The sequence below is a fragment of the Fulvia fulva genome, chromosome 13 (assembly GCF_020509005.1).
Source record: "Fulvia fulva chromosome 13, complete sequence".
In the NCBI taxonomy this organism is placed as follows: domain Eukaryota; kingdom Fungi; phylum Ascomycota; class Dothideomycetes; order Mycosphaerellales; family Mycosphaerellaceae; genus Fulvia; species Fulvia fulva.
Window position 1 is genome coordinate 630,722 of NC_063024.1, and position 16,014 is coordinate 646,735.

Genomic DNA, 16,014 nt, shown 5'->3' on the forward strand with positions numbered 1-16,014 from the left:
AAGTCCGTCGGATGCGGCTTTGAAATGAAGATGTCCGCAAGTGAATGTTGTCTGCGACATGTGATAACGATGAGGGTCATGTCATGCCAAGGTGGAAGGAATGTCGATTCACGGCTTTTGCGGACTACGGAGACAGGACTTTATGAAACTCTGATTCTGAATGTGAGCATACAAAGCTCCAGACCCCGCTCAGGTGCCTCAAGTGCGGACATAAAAAGTCGTATCGACTCGCAGACATCGTGCTCATTGACATCTTCAATTGCATCGAAGTTCTCGAATAACACCCACTCAACAATCCGGACACTAAGACATTCAAACCACGACCAACAAAATGCCTGCAGCAGGAGACATCATACAGTTCATGGGAGGTCAGATCTTTGGATCGACCAAACTGCCCAATGTTACCTTTGCTGGACAGACAGTGGTCGTCACCGGTGCGAATAGCGGCCTAGGATACGAGTGCTGCAAGCATCTGTAAGCACCCTGTAACAATGAGACCTCCCATTGCTTTACGCTAACACGTCCTCGGGGTCAAGATGAACGTGGGAACTCTGATTATGGGTTGCCGAAGCGTCTCGAAGGGCGAGGCAGCAAAGAGAGAGATCATTGGCAAAGGCTCTCGAGCCGATGTTCAAGTATGGGAAGTCGACATGGCCAGCTACTCCTCCGTCAGGGCCTTCGCGAGCCGGATAAGCAGAGAGTGCCAGCGGGTTGATGCAGTTCTCGCCAACGCCGGCATTTCGACCAATCAGTTCCACGTTGCGGAGAGCCTCGAGGAGACACTAACAGTCAACGTCGTCTCGACTTTTCTCCTTTCGCTCTTGGTCCTGCCATCACTTGAGCAGACGGCCCGACGAACCGGCTCGCCTACCCACCTCTCCATCGTTGGCTCGAACGTCCACGCCTTCGCGGACCCGAACATCATCACACAATCATCACAAGGCAGCGTCTTCAGCTGAGCCAGCAATGAGAAGGAAGCAGACATGGGCGCTCGATACTTCCAAACTAAGCTCATGGTCATGCTCCTAGTCCAAGAAATTGCTGGCCGGATCTCGAAGTTGGACAAGGCCAGTAACTCAAGAAGCGTCATCGTCAACTGCCCTAGCCCAGGCTGGTGCAAGACACCACTGTTCAGGACAGACGATGGTGGCTTCTGGGGTCGGAACATGTTGAAGCTGATTGGTCGTGATGCAGAGCCTGGTGCAAGGTGCTTCACTTCTGCTATCGCTGCGGGTCCAGAGACACATGGCCAGTACCTAAGCGAATGCCAGGTGAAGAACACATCAGCTTGGGTAAGGAGTCAGGAAGGCAAGGAGAGCCAGAAGAAGCTTTGGGGCGAGATGCAAATGTTGCTGAACCAGATATCACCGGAAGCGACTGAGGTATTGGTATGATTCGGAATGTCTGACAGCTCACGATGGCTGTCGATGAAGAAGTATTGTGCTGTTAGATCCAATTTATACCCCGGCCAGTAGTTAAATTCCATAATAGATATGCGTCGCACGTAGCTTTTGTCTACTGTTATCTATATTATGCTGGGCTGTACTGCAAATACCTCGCGTCTCTCATGTGCCGGAGCTTGGTTCCATTCATGGCTTTTCGGTAAGGCATAAGGGAAGAAGTGCGTCGCATTTCGTATGCATCGCTGACAGCTGAGAACGGCTATCGCCAAGCACATCTTTCCTGCGATCACGGCTTCCCTAGACAAGAAGATTCGGGTATACGGCAGGAAATCTCCTCAGGATATGGCATTGTTGACTGACCAAAGCCTTAGTGCCAGACTTCGTGCGATTCAGCTGCACTTCTCACCTAGGAAGGTCACCTATCACCTGGAGAAGGCCAACGACTTTTGGAATGCTGTGCACGTTGATCTCCATGAAGAGTGATGGAAACGGCACGCTTGCAGTGTTCCTTGCGGTGTTCCATTCCCGAACCATGTTCAGCTCGTTCAGCGGCTGGTGGGGCATGCGGCAGGAAGCCATGCCTATGTAGGCTGACGTAGCCTCCGACGGGGTATATGAGCTTTAAGCTTCGGTTGGCAGAGGTGTGTGAGTGTTTCCGCTGAACTGCATCGGCAGAACAATGTGCCCATCTGACTTGCATCATTTGCACCCGTCCGTTCTCTCAAGGAGTGGAGTGCGCGGGCCATTCCGACACATGCATCCTGTTCCTGCGATGCTAGGATTATTGGCTGCACCTCTTGCTGCATTAGGCAGGACAATCGGCCATATCTAAACCTTGTGACGAAGCTTCAGCAAATGTTGGCGGGAGTAGAGGAACAGCTAGCCTCGTGACAAAGCATGTGATAGTCTCTTGGCTTTGACGCAACTTTGCTATCCATTCTTTTAGATTTGTGCTCGCGACCTCGTTAAAATGCAATCGAACAGCATGAAGCATGAGGCTCGCCCTCAACGGAATGCACCTACTGCTGGACCGAAACTGAAAGCTCTTGCGCCGCCTGCGCAAAGTCCAGAGTGCGATGCTCCAAGGACAAGCCTTCGTGCACCCGATGCAACAGACGGGGCATGGAGTGCGTGTATGATGCATCGAAACGCACAGGGAGGCAGTCGAGCAAGACTGCGCATCAGAAGCGACCTGCGAACGACACCCTGACCAATCTCATTGATCTGGACATGACATCCACCGTGGCAGACATGTCTCTTGCCGACAGTATGATCCACGACAGCGGCTCCCTGTTTGATACAGCAATGATGTCTCCGCCCCTTGATCTCAGTACACAAACTTGCTTCCCCGATATGGACTTCGGCTCGAATGTCTGGGGTGGCTTCTTCAACTCGCCGGTATCGACAGCGCCAGTTTCCCCCAGAAGCGCTGACAGCGAAACTCAGAGCCCATACAGCGCAGTCATTGCTTTTTCTTCGACAGTCGAAAGCAGCAAAAGACGACGTGTCGACAATTCCGCTCAAGATTGTTGTCTAACAACGGCCAAGGGTATGCTTCTGCAGCTCAGCCCGAACGCTTTCTTTGGATGTATGAGGGTGGGTGGCAGTGATAGACCACACCTTCTGCGCAGTCTCAACGAAGTGCTCCAGCAAAACGAGGGCGTCGTCGACCAAATGACCAGAGTCTTAGCATGTTCTTGTTCGGAGGAGGAATGTCTTCTCACGATGGTCGCACTCATCGTTTTCAGGCTTATCGATACGTGAGTAACATCCTTACCAGCCATGAGCCACCGAAAGCTGACACTATACTGCCCAGATATGCTGCAGCCGCGCATCTCCCATCCTCGAGACCAACAAGACCATCTGCTCCGAGCTTACGCTGCCGGAACATGCACAACATGGCAGATCCTGCCATGTCCCTGTCTGAAGAAGACAGGAACCCAAGTGCGGACGATAAGTCCCAAGAGAGTCCCCATACTGTGCTCAACCACCTGCACAGGGTTCAGCGAGTGGTGAATCTCCTCTCGGATTGCTTTGAGGGCAAGCGAATTCGTGACCACATGCATCGACCTGTAGCAGGGGGCGCAGCGTCAGCTGATATCGAAGACGGCAGGAGACAGAGAACAACGAGAGGACTGTCCGTTTCGTCTGCAGCATTTGATTCGCTTGAGGGCGATGTCAGGAAGCGCTTGAGGGAGGTTTCTTTTCAGGTCGTCGACCTTATTCGCCAGACATAGAGTCCTTGTTTTGATGACAAGCCAGTTCCGACTTCGTTCGCTTTGGGTCATGAGCAGGAGTAGTTGGCTGTGGCTCGAAGGTAGGAAGATCATCTACGGTATACATCCTAAAGTCGTGCCTTACGTTCCCGTGGGCAAATCCCAATTGTATGCTCCCTAGTCACGGCCTGTGCTGTGTATACGAAGGACCGAGGCTCGGAACGATCATGGCATGAGCTTGCATCCGTCTCTTGATCTCCCAAGGTCATTGGGTCCTCAGGTTGCCGTGAATGAGGTGGCGATGGGATCAAGGTGATCAATTGTGCGTTCGCGAGGGTAATGAACGTTTCAGCGTTGGACTGTCGTCCGTGTCCGTGCTCAATTTGCAGTACGCTTGATAACGTTGCGCGATTAGAAGTCGTTGCAAGAGTTCACGTCATGTTGGGAGAAGAAAGAAGGTCGACATGGACGGTTCAGACGCGTCCGCCAAGGACACACACGCTGATGATGCGTGATCATGTGACAAAATTTAAAACAGCTATTCCATGTTCAGTTACACCCTCTTTTGCGGCAAAACCGGCATTGGCATAGCACCAGTATAGCGATAAGTCCAAGGAAAGTAATGCGCAAGCAACCCCTTCACCACCTCCAGCAGACTCTCATAAGGGAACTTAACGCCAGTCCCTGTAGGAATTACACTGACATTCTTCATGTGGTACTCATCCCCGCTGTCCGCGACCTCCACCATCCCTGCCGCAAGGTCCAGGTAAGAAAGCGGTGTCTTCTCGGTCTCGAGCGAGAGTGCATGTCCCTTCTGTGCATCTTGGACCAGACCCCCTGGCATCATGAACGTTGAAGAGATCCAATGCCGCTCGGCGGTGAGGATGCGCTGCGACTCTTCCAGATCTGCGCATTGGTTGGAGGTGGCGAGTTTGACGAGGACTTTCATCGCGTGAGGCATGTTTTGGCAAAGATTGTCGTCGAGTTTGGCAGAAGAGAGCACGATAACCTTGGGCAAGACAGCTTTCTCGTTTCCTGCTCTGATACTTTGCAGAGCGCCGACCGTGACTCTAGCAGTGTCTTGGGCGATGGTCATGCCAGGCATGTTGTCGGGCACCGCAACTGCGAGGAAGACCGCCCGGGTGCCGCGGATGCAGTCTGCGATGATGGACGTATCATTGAGGCTTCCTTCGGAGACTTTGACGTTCTTGTTGTCGGCTAGCTGTGGTGTGAGGCGAAGGAGCTTTTGCTTGGAGCGGCAGTAAGCGTGAATCTTCTTCTCTGGGGATTGAAGCAGGATGTTGATCAAGGCTTGGCCAGTGTTGCCAGTGGCCCCCAGGACGGCGTAAGAAGCCATGGTGTGGGTGTGAATGTGAGAGAAAGCTGTGTTGAGGTTGCTGCCAAATGACAGGGAGAGCATCAAACTGCCTTACCTTTGGCGATAGTAGCGCTCGTCGGACCGACTGAGATCGGACATCCAGAACGGAGCGTAGTGACTATGTCGTGCGTTCCGGCAGGACGCTACGACAAGGATGATTGTTGCCATATCGTTGCCTTCCTCGCGGTAGCGGCCTTGCCATGTCCATACATACTAAACATGACCTCTGTAGCACTATGAGACCTTGTCTTACGCCGCGAAGATTACACATAGCTCATCAATCGTGTTTTGACGTGCAGTCGTGCTTCATGTCTTGCTGATTCGAGATGAGTAAGAACGTCGGTGTCCGGTGTTATGAGCTGAGAACAGAGCTCCTTTGATGGACACGTGACGTTACCACAATGAATCCGCACAGTACGCTCTAAGATAGGTCTCTCGATGCTGTGGAGACCAGAACGACGGCAAAGGTGCGAAACGAAAAGGAGGTATCGTAGAAGAAACGACGAAGTCGCAGCTGGAGTTTGTGAAAGGATGCTTCCGCCCCGGATGTTTGTCAGCAATCACGTGCTCCTTGGCGCTTCCCCCACTGCTTGCTCTTGTTCACTTCAATGTTGTGAACATGTACGCATCATTAAGCGTAGCGACCGAGCGCTAGCTATACCGGAGTACGAGCTTGCGAGTACGTAGGTGAGGCGTCAGCGAGGGAGTGAAGCTCTATACCAGCCCTCAACTAGCCTTGGCGCCCGCTCTGATTGGTCAACTTTCAAGTGGTAGGGTCACGTGACCTACCGCACTGTGCCTGTTGGCGAACTCGCAAACATATACTCGTCGCTAACGCCTATGTCGTCGTAAAATAAGCACTGTACGTCGGGTAGCGGTAGCGTGGATCGCACGCTACTTTGCAGTCTAGAAGGGTTGGTAGAGAGCTCCACTCCGCTACGCTTACCTTTGGGGGTTCACAACCGCCAACAGCACATTTTTCACTTCATTGCCGCGATTGTGACGACACGGTCTCGTCCACATCCATGCCATCGAAGTGGTTCCTACACGACAGCTACAAATTTGTGAGACACAGCGAACACGAAGAGCCAGGAGAAGATGATCGGAAGTCTTGTCACTGGATTGCGATGTGTACCAATCTCGCGACATTGAATACTACTGCGATACTGATATGGTGTCGCGCCATCCCACCATGATGGACGTCTTTGGTGTGAGCACGCCAGCACAGATCGCCATGACGTCGCAGCATCTCGGAATGGTCTTCGCCCGTGGTCTTTGAGCAACAAGCATGACAGATACGGCTTCTAGCTACAGCATACGGTGCCTGGCGAGACAAGAGACGTATGAATACCGCATAGCACATGTCCGCAGTGCGAACACACACATCGTCCCTGGAGAAAATGAAATTTCCTAGGCCCTGGTCATCTGTACCATTCAGAGCGCTCTGGGCTGCACCGTACTCGTAGGCGTTAAGCATCGACTGGGTCGCTCTTGACTACAGTGCTCTGCACAAACACTCCGGCACCTTCACTTCGCTAGGTGAGGTACTGCTTTGTGGTCGTTGCGGTACGTCACAAGCTGCTCTCTGCGTCCGATTAACTTCCTGAGCTTTCCAGATGCCCGAATAGCGTAAGTCGGGACTAGGCTCATGAGATCTAGCTTTCGCTACTGTGTCGAGCCGCTTACCCTACTGATGAGTAATCCCAACCGCTGGACGCCCGGCAAGAAGGATGAAGCTGTTTGTGCTCCAAAGTACAACGTGGGGTACTGTATTGAGGGCGGGGTAGGTGAAAGTGTGCCTGGCAGTCTGACACACAGATACCACACCGAGAGCAAGATATATACTGCTGACGCTTCATCTGGAAAGTGCTTGATCTGTATCTCCAACACCCGAACGAAACACCAGAAAACATCGCAACCATGGTTCTCGATATCTACCTCGATCCATGCACGATCAACAGCCGCAAGGTCCTGTCAGGACTGGATATGATGGGCACCAAGTATGACTTCCACCACATTGATTACTTCAAGGGCGAGCACAAGGGCGAGGAATTCATGAAGATCAACCCACACGCCACAGTCCCAGCAGCTAGAGATGGCGATCTCAGCTTGACTGAGTCCAACTCCATCTTGATGTACGCCGCAGACTTGGACGGTGAAAACAAGGCATACCCAAAGGACCTCAAGGCACGCGCAGACTGCAACCGCTGGCTCCTCTGGGAGGCCTCCGTCTGGTTTCAGACCAACTACGTCTACGTCGTCGAGTATGTCGTCAAGCCACTCCTCGGCGCCCAGCCAGATGAGTCCATCATCGAGAAGGAAGCCCCAAAATGGCACAAAGCCGCCGGCATCCTCGATGCCCGCCTCGCAAAGAACAAATTCATCCTCGGCAACGACCCCAGCATCGCGGACATCGCCATCGCCGCCCCAATGCACATGCCCGAAGCCTCGCGTCTCCCACTCGACCAGCACAAGAACCTTTCTCGCTGGTATAAAGATATTCAGCAGATCCCCGCCTGGTCAAAGCACCAAGCTGCTGTTGACAAGGCTCTTACTCCCAACAAACAGGTTCGTGCCGAGTTCAATTACACCAAAGATCTTGGCGATAAGCTTACCGAGATTTACTTTTACGAAGACCCCAAGTCAGTAGACATCCACGAGCCCGGCGACGATCCGAGAACAATGACTGTCACTAATGGATGGGATCGCGTCAAGGAGTTCGATGTGGATAAGAATGGGTTTGCGATGAAGGAGTTTCATAGTTCATTTGATTATAAGAAACAGTGGGAAGATACGGATCTTGTGAGGGAAAAGTTCTACCCCGAAGTTGTCGAGTTTTTGAAGAAAGAATTGGGCGCGAAAAGGGTTTTGGTTTTCGATCATACCATTCGCACGAAGGGCAATGCCAACAAACCCCTTACAGATGAGAAAGCAACGTCTCAGCGTGCTCCAGTACGACTTGTTCATTGCGACTATACTGCCGAATCGGGACCGGTGCGAGTGAAGCAGCTGCTGCCCGAAGAAGCGGATGACCTACTGTCACGACGGACGGCGTTTGTCAATGTTTGGGTAAGTCTACTCGTCTATCGGAGATGTTTAGTTGGAACTTCGCTAACATATGGTAGAAACCCATCAACAAAGTAGAAGAAATGCCACTCGCTATGTGTGACGTCCACTCGGCACCACCGGATGACTTCTTCAAGCTCTACCTACGTTACCGCGACCGTACTGGCGAGAATTACGTGATGAGGCACAACGATAAGCATGATTGGATATACTTCCCCGACATGGTACCCGAGCAGACGATCCTGTTGAAGACCTACGACTCCGACACAAGCAAAGCGCAGTTCGTGGGACACACAGCTTTCGAGGACCCGACAAGTAAGCCTGATGCGCCTTTCCGGGAGAGTTGTGAGATTCGGACAATCTGCTTTTTCTAGGTAGTGCTGAGATGTTGTCGTGTCTTCGTCTTCGTCGTTCGAGCGAGTTTCCGGATGGTTGGCTCGTGTACATTACCTTCCACGAATTTTCCCACCGATGGCGGCCGCCTTTTGAGCAGCTTCACGACTAGAACTACGCCTTCTTTTACATATTCTTCGCGTCAATTTCCAGCCTTGGCGTATTCTACGTCCTTCATGTCGTTCCGATCACGGTCTACCTTACTCGGAACGAAGTATTGGCGTCTGAAGCGATCTCATGAGCTTGGCTACAGCTAGGATCAATCGCCTCCATCAACAGCGGGCGAATTGACGAAGGAGTGTGATGGACCCGCCTGGGCATTCATGGTCATGAACAGTAGGGGAGCCTCTTGGCGCCGATGCCATGTACACGTCCAGAGCAAGTTGTGACCTTCCCATTCGATCCAAGTGTGCAATGATGTATGCTGGATGAATGACGATGCTGAGTCTCGCGTGAGAGCCCTTTGAAATATAAATTGTGGCTATGTTGCTTTGCCAGATCGATATCAGCAGCACGGTCCCTGTTCATCGAGGGGGAGTCTCAGATCAGCACGAAATTCCGTTTTCTGAATTTGAGCTCTGGAACTTGCTGTGATAAATCTTCTGGCATGAGTCAATCGACCCAAGCAAAGCCCTGAAATCGCCAGCAAGAGCCTTCTGCCGGTCTTAGGACCATCGGGGCGTGACTGCCACTGGCTAGCACAAGGACGTCTCCCTTCTTTGGAGTTGCATCCATGAGCCCAATGAAGCCACATGCTGTGGTGAAATGACTGATGACGTAGGCTGGTCTGTCGGCACTGCTGATGTCCCAGCGATCCACACCCTGTTTACTGGGCCTTTTCGGGATACACACATTGTCCCAATGAGCACCTCGTGAGTACCCAAAGATGTTTTATCACTCTGGAGGAGAAATGGAAGGAACTTGCAAGCAGATTCGAGGCCGCATGCTGGGGTGCGTGGTCTGAGACTGCGGCATCTTCCAGCTTACTTTTCAGATGTGCGTGACGACCGGCTCTATCAGAGGTTCTGAGTGCGATCTGTGGCCACCAGCCCAATCTCCTCTGTTCAGCGACACGACGTTTGGCAGCATCTCTTGCGGCTGCTAAGGCGGCCACGGACTCGGCGTCACGAGTATGGAGCCCGCAACAGCCCCTTGGTCGATCTATGTGCTCTCGATAGTGCAACCTTAGGTGATCAATGACAGTGTCCAGTAGAACGCCCGCCATAGTCAGATGGCACAATGAGCTGTTGAATCCCACAACCGGTACAGGAGAGTCAAGCATCGGTCGTATCTGTTGGGTGACGTTTGACTTAATCTTGCGTTGCACCAGTTCTTGGGGAGGCTCGGAGTTGGTGAAGTCGAACACCCATAATGGCAGAGAATGAGAGTTGGACGATTGTGGAGAGACGAGAGCCATAATGCCGAAGGTTCCGCTGTCTACGATCGCCGCGAAAGTTGCTTCAGCGTAAACAGAGGCCAGTGGTAGCTGATAGTCGACACGAATCATGCTTTGCATTCCATATGATAATAGGCTGAGGAGACCGTACACCTTGTCTCTAGGGTCCGTCGAACTCGTGGCACTCACAACTCTTGTCATGTCTGTTATACGCTCCGCATGATTCCCGTTGTTACGTCTCCGGTGGTTGAGCTGAGTTATCGCTGCTTTCAAAACTCTTATCGCCGTTCCTTGTTTCATCGCGGATACTTCAAGGTCAAGGTTATACGCTACATGGCAGGGAAGGTCCATCAAGTCAGTTCCAGAGGCGCAATAAGGGCCGTACATGAACAAGGGGGGCCTTCGGGCCATGACGAACTCTTGTACAACCTGTATGTGGTCAGCAAGGCCCATGAAATATCAGATCAAGGTTCTACCATATGCGCTCCCACCAGCGCGGCTAGTGTCTGTGTAGAAGTTCGCTCAAGTATGAAGACTGCCACTCACTCTTGCGTCCGATGTAACAGTGAGAACCGTGATCCATGGTCCAGTCTTTCAGGTTCGGCGACAATTTCCAGCAGCATTGGTCGTGCTCATGATTCTTGTAGTTGTCGTCAGGCCCATCGCCGAGCCAGACTAGGACATCTTCTGCAAGGCTGTAGATTTTAGCCATGAGTTTGACTTGCTGGCCTCGCTCGTCGTTGTTTGACTGATCGATGCAAAGCTGATCGATCCAGAGCTTGCGTGGCTTGCTCCTGTGGCGAAGTCGTTTCAGTGCCGCAAGTAGGTTCTTCATGACTGGCCACTCGACACTGTTCAGCAGGATAATGCCGTGCTTCTGCATCGGGCCCCAAGTATAGCTGAGAGCCTCGTAGGTGTCCAACGCCACTCTACCTCTGCAAGCTTGTGTTTTGAGATCACGATTGATGTGTAGTCTACGTGGCGATAAGTGGCATACAATGACTTCGTCTCCATGGCCAGCTGATAGAGATAAGATGCGAATAGCGTGCTGCACATCGATCGGCACTGGTGGATATGTCGGACATGCGACCACCGGTTCGACATTTCGATTCTGGCGGTCGTCCTCCATATCGGCAGAAAGCATTTGCATCTCTTGGCTTTGAGCCTCAATAGCTGGGTTCCGAGTTCTTTTTGCACGTATAGCGCGAGCGCGCGAGCAGGCGCTGGGACTATACAGAACGCAGTGTTCACTCCAGGTCTGGTCAGGGCCATACCTTTTTGTCGTTATTTATCCCGACCTCGCACTGCGCCTCCTTCGTGTAATCACACTACTCGACCGGTGTAACGATACTGGTCCGGATTCAGAAGTGGAAGCGATCGCAGGAAGCGGGCCAAAGAACACAAAAGCTGTACAATACCAACAACCTACATATCTACACTCCACCCCTCCGCCTCCCCCACCACACAGCTCACTCATCCTCATTCAAAACCCTCTGCATCGGAATCTGATCCTTCACCTCCCTACTAACCATCATCTGCTTCCCCATAACCGTCTGCATAATCGCATAATTCACCACCGCCTTCACCCCCATCTCCTCTCCCCTCTTCACAATATACCCATTCATATACTCAATCTCCGTCTCCCTGCCCGCTCTCATATCCGCAAGCATTGACGATACATTGTCTTTCGTCTTCGTGCAGATCCCGACCACGAGAGCTTCGAGTCGTTCAGCGGAGAAGCGGTGGGGGACGTTGGGTAGACCCCGAAGTTCGGGGAGGGAGCGGATGATCAGGGAGATTTCGGCGAGCATGAGCCGCATTGTGCGGGAGATGGGGAAGTTGTAGAGAAGGTTGCCGTTGCGGTTGTCGAGGAGGCAGGTTAGGGGGTTTATGACGGCGTTCATTGCGACTTTCTCAAGTTGGAGCTGCAGTAGTTCGATAGGCGTGAAGCCAACTGCGCAGAGGACTGGGGTTCTCGTCAAAGTGCGGAGGAGGTAGCGGGCGGAAGGTGCCCAGTCGTCCGTCTTTTTCACGGATAGCTCGCCGCTATTGTCGGTACCTGGACCCGTGGGTGTGGCCGGACGAGAGAGTGGTTTGCGAGGGAGGATGCCGAGGGAGATGGTGCCGTGGCCTGCGTGCACGACGAAGAAGGGGTCTTGTTCTGCCTTTTCGGGAGGCACGTTGGCGCCGTGGGTGACTATGCCCTGGACATATGTTGGGCGGGTGGATTCGTCGGGAAAGAGCTCCTTATTGACATCGTCGATTACTCCCATACCATTTTGGAGGAAACAGATGGTCGAGTCTCGATTGAGGCGGTGTTTGATGCTGGCCAGAGCGGTAATTGTGCGGATAGTCTTGGTGGTGACGATCAGGTTGTGGATGGGTTCGTCCGACATGGCGTGATACCCTTTACCTGGTCGTTGAGGAGAATCGACTTCGACAGTTGCGGCTGTCGCCTCCATCGGCGTGTACTCTGCCACGTCCCGCTCTTTGCGCCGCTGCTCATCCGCTTCTTTCTGCTGCTCGCCCATGATCTTCGCCACTTCATGCGGCTGCGCTCCCGTCTCGTCCGCCAGACTGTAGACATCCGGCGATCCTCGCTGCACTGGCACTTTATGCTGCCTGATCGCATCCCCCTTGAGCTCCACATCGAAGCCCCCTCTCGGCACTGTATATTCCCCATCTTCCACCGTAATTACTTTTTCACTCTGCTCCCACGCCTCCAGCAGCTTATACCGGTGGAAGATCAACGTGACTGGCGGCGCATTCGGTATGCCTCTCAGCGAATGCGCCACAAGCTTCCCAATACTGCCCGTGCCCACAATGTGGATCCTCTTGGGTATATTCGGGGTTGGCGCATACTGCCTATCCACGGGTGACGACAGCACCCGCCGGACTTGGCTTTGCAAATCTGCATCATGCTCCTCACCGTCTGTCTCCGTCTCTGGCTCCGTTTCGGAGTAGTCGACAGTCGGTTGATCGCGATTGCTTGCTTTCGCCTCTTTCGCGTCCATTGTGTGCGTGCTGCTACTCCAGAATGGTGAGTTGGAAGATGCTCGCGCCCGTGAGGAGAAGAAGGCCACCCGGCCGGCAGTAATGCTATCGCAGATCCATGAGTCGTGTGTCCGCGGTATTCGGCGCGGGAGGAAGTAAAGCGCTGTGAAAGGCAGATTTACTGCTGTGCGTTTGCTATGTCAGACTGATCATAGCAACGATGTAGTACAATAAGAAAGGCGAGGGAAGAGGTAGCAGTAGTGGGCTGTAATAGGCGTGTTATAGGCAGACCCGGATTGCAGTGCAAAGTCTCAGGCGTCATCAGCCACACTTTCAAAAGAAAGCTTCGGGGAAGCAGGGATCAGCTCCGCAAACACCATTCACTTCAACAACCTCGCCTCCTGTGCAGCGAATGCGACATTGACATGTGAAAGCCATCACCATGTCTTCCGCCAAGCTCTTCAGCCGCATCCTCGCCCTCCCTCCACCACTCCGCGCCCGCACCTTCAGCGTCCTCAACCGCCCACCTCCAAACTACCCTGGCCACGTCCCTCTCACATGGCTCGAACGCGGCGCTCTCGCAGTAGGCTCAGCATTCGGCTCCCTCAAAGATCCATACCGCCACGATCTCATCGCATCTCTTGGTGAAGCCACAGCCAAGCCATACTTCGTCTCCCGACTGCGGCGAGCAATGCTAGAGAACCCAACAGGTCGAAGGATACTGCGGGACAAGCCGAGGATCACATCGAAAAGCATGCGCCTCGAGGAACTGCGGAAGTTGCCAGAGAACACAGTAGGTCGAGCATACGCGGCATGGCTGGATAGAGAAGGTGTAACGCCGGACACCCGCGATCAGGTGCGGTATATTGATGATCCGGAGGAAGCATACGTAATGCAACGATACCGCGAGACTCACGATTTCACACACGCCATTACAGCTCTCCCCGTCATCATCGAGGGCGAGCTCGCAGTAAAAGCTTTCGAAGCTGCCAATACATTGCTCCCCATGACTGCACTTTCCCTATTCGCGATTGTACGCCTCAAACCTATTGAGAGGCAGCGGTTCTGGGATGTGTACCTGCCCTGGGCGCTAAGAAATGGGATCAAGGCAGAGGAGGTGGTCAATGTCTATTGGGAGGAGGAGCTGGAGACGGATGTGGATGTGCTGAGGAAGAGGTTGGGGATTGAGGTGCCGCCTGATCTCAGGGAGATCAGGAAGGCGCTAAGGGATGAGAAGAGGAGGGAGAAGGCACAGCGGGAAGCTGGGGAGAGGCTGGGAGCTGTTCCGGAAGCATGAGTCTGCTCATGCTCGGGACCTGTTGCCGAACATAGGAAGAATTCATCGAGCTCCAACTTCGGACCAATGCTGCGGATAAGTACAACTTCCTCAGCAGTCATATTTTGTAACCCTCATCACCATGCTTATATCGGCGCCGTCCGTATCGACCGGATCCAATTGCACTGCTGCGCCTCTGTTGCACAAACATTGCCCCGCGCAGAGCTCCAGGCCGCATTGTTCGACTGTCAGCCAAAGGCGTTCTTGGCATGTTGAGTGTGGCTGTGTACTCTGCGTTTCACAAGGTTGTGCGGCATACAAAGCATAACGTTGGCCAGCGCCAGACTTCTCGACAGTTGATTTCAGTTTCATAGCAGGTCCATTTCGAAGTCATGGAGGAAGAAGCTACCAGTGATGTGCTTCAATCTGGAGTCCAGAACCATCCCGAAGCCTACGATACGGAGCAGCTGGGAGATGATGAAGGTGACTCCCAGACTACCTCCCTGGAATGGGAAGCTGAATGTTCCCAATCTGACGGAGATCTGGAAAGCTCCTGCATTCCGTATGCAGGCGTGCATATTGATCCCGAGAACGAGATACGTGTGCTTGTTCTGGATCCTGGAGACTTCGCAGATGAGCTACGAGGCAGTCTGGTGGTACAGAGGTTACGAAGACACGATGGCCAAGGTGTCTCGGACGATCTTGATTATGAGGCTTTGTCATATGCCTGGGGTTGCTGGGAACATCACGAATGGATCTTGCTGGCCGATCATATTCACCCCACTGCGGTCACTCGCAATTTATGGCTTGCGCTGCGCCGATTGAGGATGCAAGAAAAACCACGAAGACTATGGATTGATCAAATGCATCAACCAGGCTGGCTTCTTCGAGAAAAACCATCGGGTTGGATTGATGGGTGAGATCTACAGTCTAGCCACTCAGGTCATCGTTTGGCTGGGCGAAGTCGATGATGTGCAATATGATTTCGCAAAAACGAAAAGTCTTGGAGCTCGCTACACAACATATTAAGTCACGAGGCACGAATTCTGCGTCAAACACTGCGTCTAACTCAACCTCGCTGGTGGGAACGCACATGGGTGAGCATAATATTTCCTGACCCCATGACTTCCAGCTTACTACGTGGCAAGGTCGTACACGAAGTGGCAGAGCACGGGATCCTCCTCACTTCCAGTTTGGAGCTTGCACGATTACCTGGGAACGACTAGACGAGCTTGAGCGCTTTCAATCCGAGCACGGCTACGATACTTCTATTGCCATTTTGGGTAGAGCAACGCGTAGCTTCCGGTCGTTCTGTCCCGAGTCGTCATCTCGATCTCGAGGATTCACAAGCTTCGCAGATGTTTTGAAGCTCACAACCTTTTGCTCAAATCCACTCGACCACGTCTACGGATTCTCCGACTTGGTCAACCCAGCAGAGAGAAGTCTGTTGAAAATCGATTACACCGAGACAAAGCAGCGCGTCTTTGCGGATGCCACATACGCAGCCATCGAAGCGAGCAACAGGATCGACGTCATGAGTGCTATCAGCCAGCGCTTTGCAGGAAGGGCTAGCTTTCCGTCTTGGGTGGTGAACTTCGCATCTTCGCACAGCCCAATATCTCCACTGGAGTCTGCCGACTGCGCGGCATACGATCCATTATTCCCCATCAACTATGACCGGGATCGCCTTGAGCTCAGCATCGGCGCTGTCCAAGTTGGAACCGTTGTGCTTTCATGCAAAGATACGCTCAGTATGACCTCAAGTTTGATCTCAGCCCGACGACCATTGGAAACTGTCGTAGATACTACTGGCATGCAACACGAGACATCAGGGGCTCCCGAAGCACTGGAACTGGCTCGTAGCATCATCACCGACTGGCTTTTGGCTACAA

General features: G+C 52.9%; 8 protein-coding genes across 8 annotated transcripts; 5 read left to right on the forward strand and 3 right to left on the reverse strand.

Annotated features, from left to right (window-relative positions):
* Window positions 1–536: 536 nt before the first annotated feature.
* Window positions 537–1,394, forward strand: CLAFUR5_14277 (Short-chain dehydrogenase/reductase phmF; the record flags this gene model as incomplete). The annotated part of the gene is made up of 2 exons (XM_047913425.1): window positions 537–908; window positions 972–1,394. The coding sequence occupies 2 exons, from the start codon at window positions 537–539 to the stop codon at window positions 1,392–1,394; spliced, it is 795 nt and encodes a 264-aa protein (XP_047769383.1).
* Window positions 1,395–2,993: 1,599 nt separating this feature from the next.
* Window positions 2,994–3,640, forward strand: CLAFUR5_14278 (Dothistromin biosynthesis regulatory protein aflR; the record flags this gene model as incomplete). The annotated part of the gene is made up of 2 exons (XM_047913426.1): window positions 2,994–3,163; window positions 3,220–3,640. 2 exons carry the CDS (start codon window positions 2,994–2,996, stop codon window positions 3,638–3,640), a joined length of 591 nt encoding a protein of 196 aa, XP_047769366.1.
* A 532-nt stretch (window positions 3,641–4,172) lies between these two features.
* On the reverse strand, window positions 4,173–4,976 carry CLAFUR5_14279 (Oxidoreductase ordB; the record flags this gene model as incomplete). The annotated part of the gene is made up of 1 exon (XM_047913427.1): window positions 4,173–4,976. The coding sequence occupies one exon, from the start codon at window positions 4,974–4,976 to the stop codon at window positions 4,173–4,175; it is 804 nt and encodes a 267-aa protein (XP_047769485.1).
* A 1,941-nt stretch (window positions 4,977–6,917) lies between these two features.
* Window positions 6,918–8,437, forward strand: CLAFUR5_14280 (Hydroxylase/desaturase CTB9; the record flags this gene model as incomplete). The annotated part of the gene is made up of 2 exons (XM_047913428.1): window positions 6,918–8,066; window positions 8,123–8,437. The coding sequence occupies 2 exons, from the start codon at window positions 6,918–6,920 to the stop codon at window positions 8,435–8,437; spliced, it is 1,464 nt and encodes a 487-aa protein (XP_047769203.1).
* Window positions 8,438–10,351: 1,914 nt separating this feature from the next.
* On the reverse strand, window positions 10,352–10,735 carry CLAFUR5_14281 (Heterokaryon incompatibility protein 6, OR allele; the record flags this gene model as incomplete). Its single annotated transcript, XM_047913429.1, has 1 exon — window positions 10,352–10,735. One exon carries the CDS (start codon window positions 10,733–10,735, stop codon window positions 10,352–10,354), a length of 384 nt encoding a protein of 127 aa, XP_047769202.1.
* Window positions 10,736–11,321: 586 nt separating this feature from the next.
* On the reverse strand, window positions 11,322–12,866 carry CLAFUR5_14282 (putative 2-dehydropantoate 2-reductase; the record flags this gene model as incomplete). The annotated part of the gene is made up of 1 exon (XM_047913430.1): window positions 11,322–12,866. The coding sequence occupies one exon, from the start codon at window positions 12,864–12,866 to the stop codon at window positions 11,322–11,324; it is 1,545 nt and encodes a 514-aa protein (XP_047769205.1).
* A 422-nt stretch (window positions 12,867–13,288) lies between these two features.
* On the forward strand, window positions 13,289–14,143 carry CLAFUR5_14283 (Ubiquinone biosynthesis protein COQ4, mitochondrial; the record flags this gene model as incomplete). Its single annotated transcript, XM_047913431.1, has 1 exon — window positions 13,289–14,143. One exon carries the CDS (start codon window positions 13,289–13,291, stop codon window positions 14,141–14,143), a length of 855 nt encoding a protein of 284 aa, XP_047769204.1.
* Window positions 14,144–14,514: 371 nt separating this feature from the next.
* CLAFUR5_14284 (uncharacterized protein) lies at window positions 14,515–15,042 on the forward strand (the record flags this gene model as incomplete). Its single annotated transcript, XM_047913432.1, has 1 exon — window positions 14,515–15,042. One exon carries the CDS (start codon window positions 14,515–14,517, stop codon window positions 15,040–15,042), a length of 528 nt encoding a protein of 175 aa, XP_047769201.1.
* Between the last annotated feature and the right edge of the window lie 972 nt (window positions 15,043–16,014).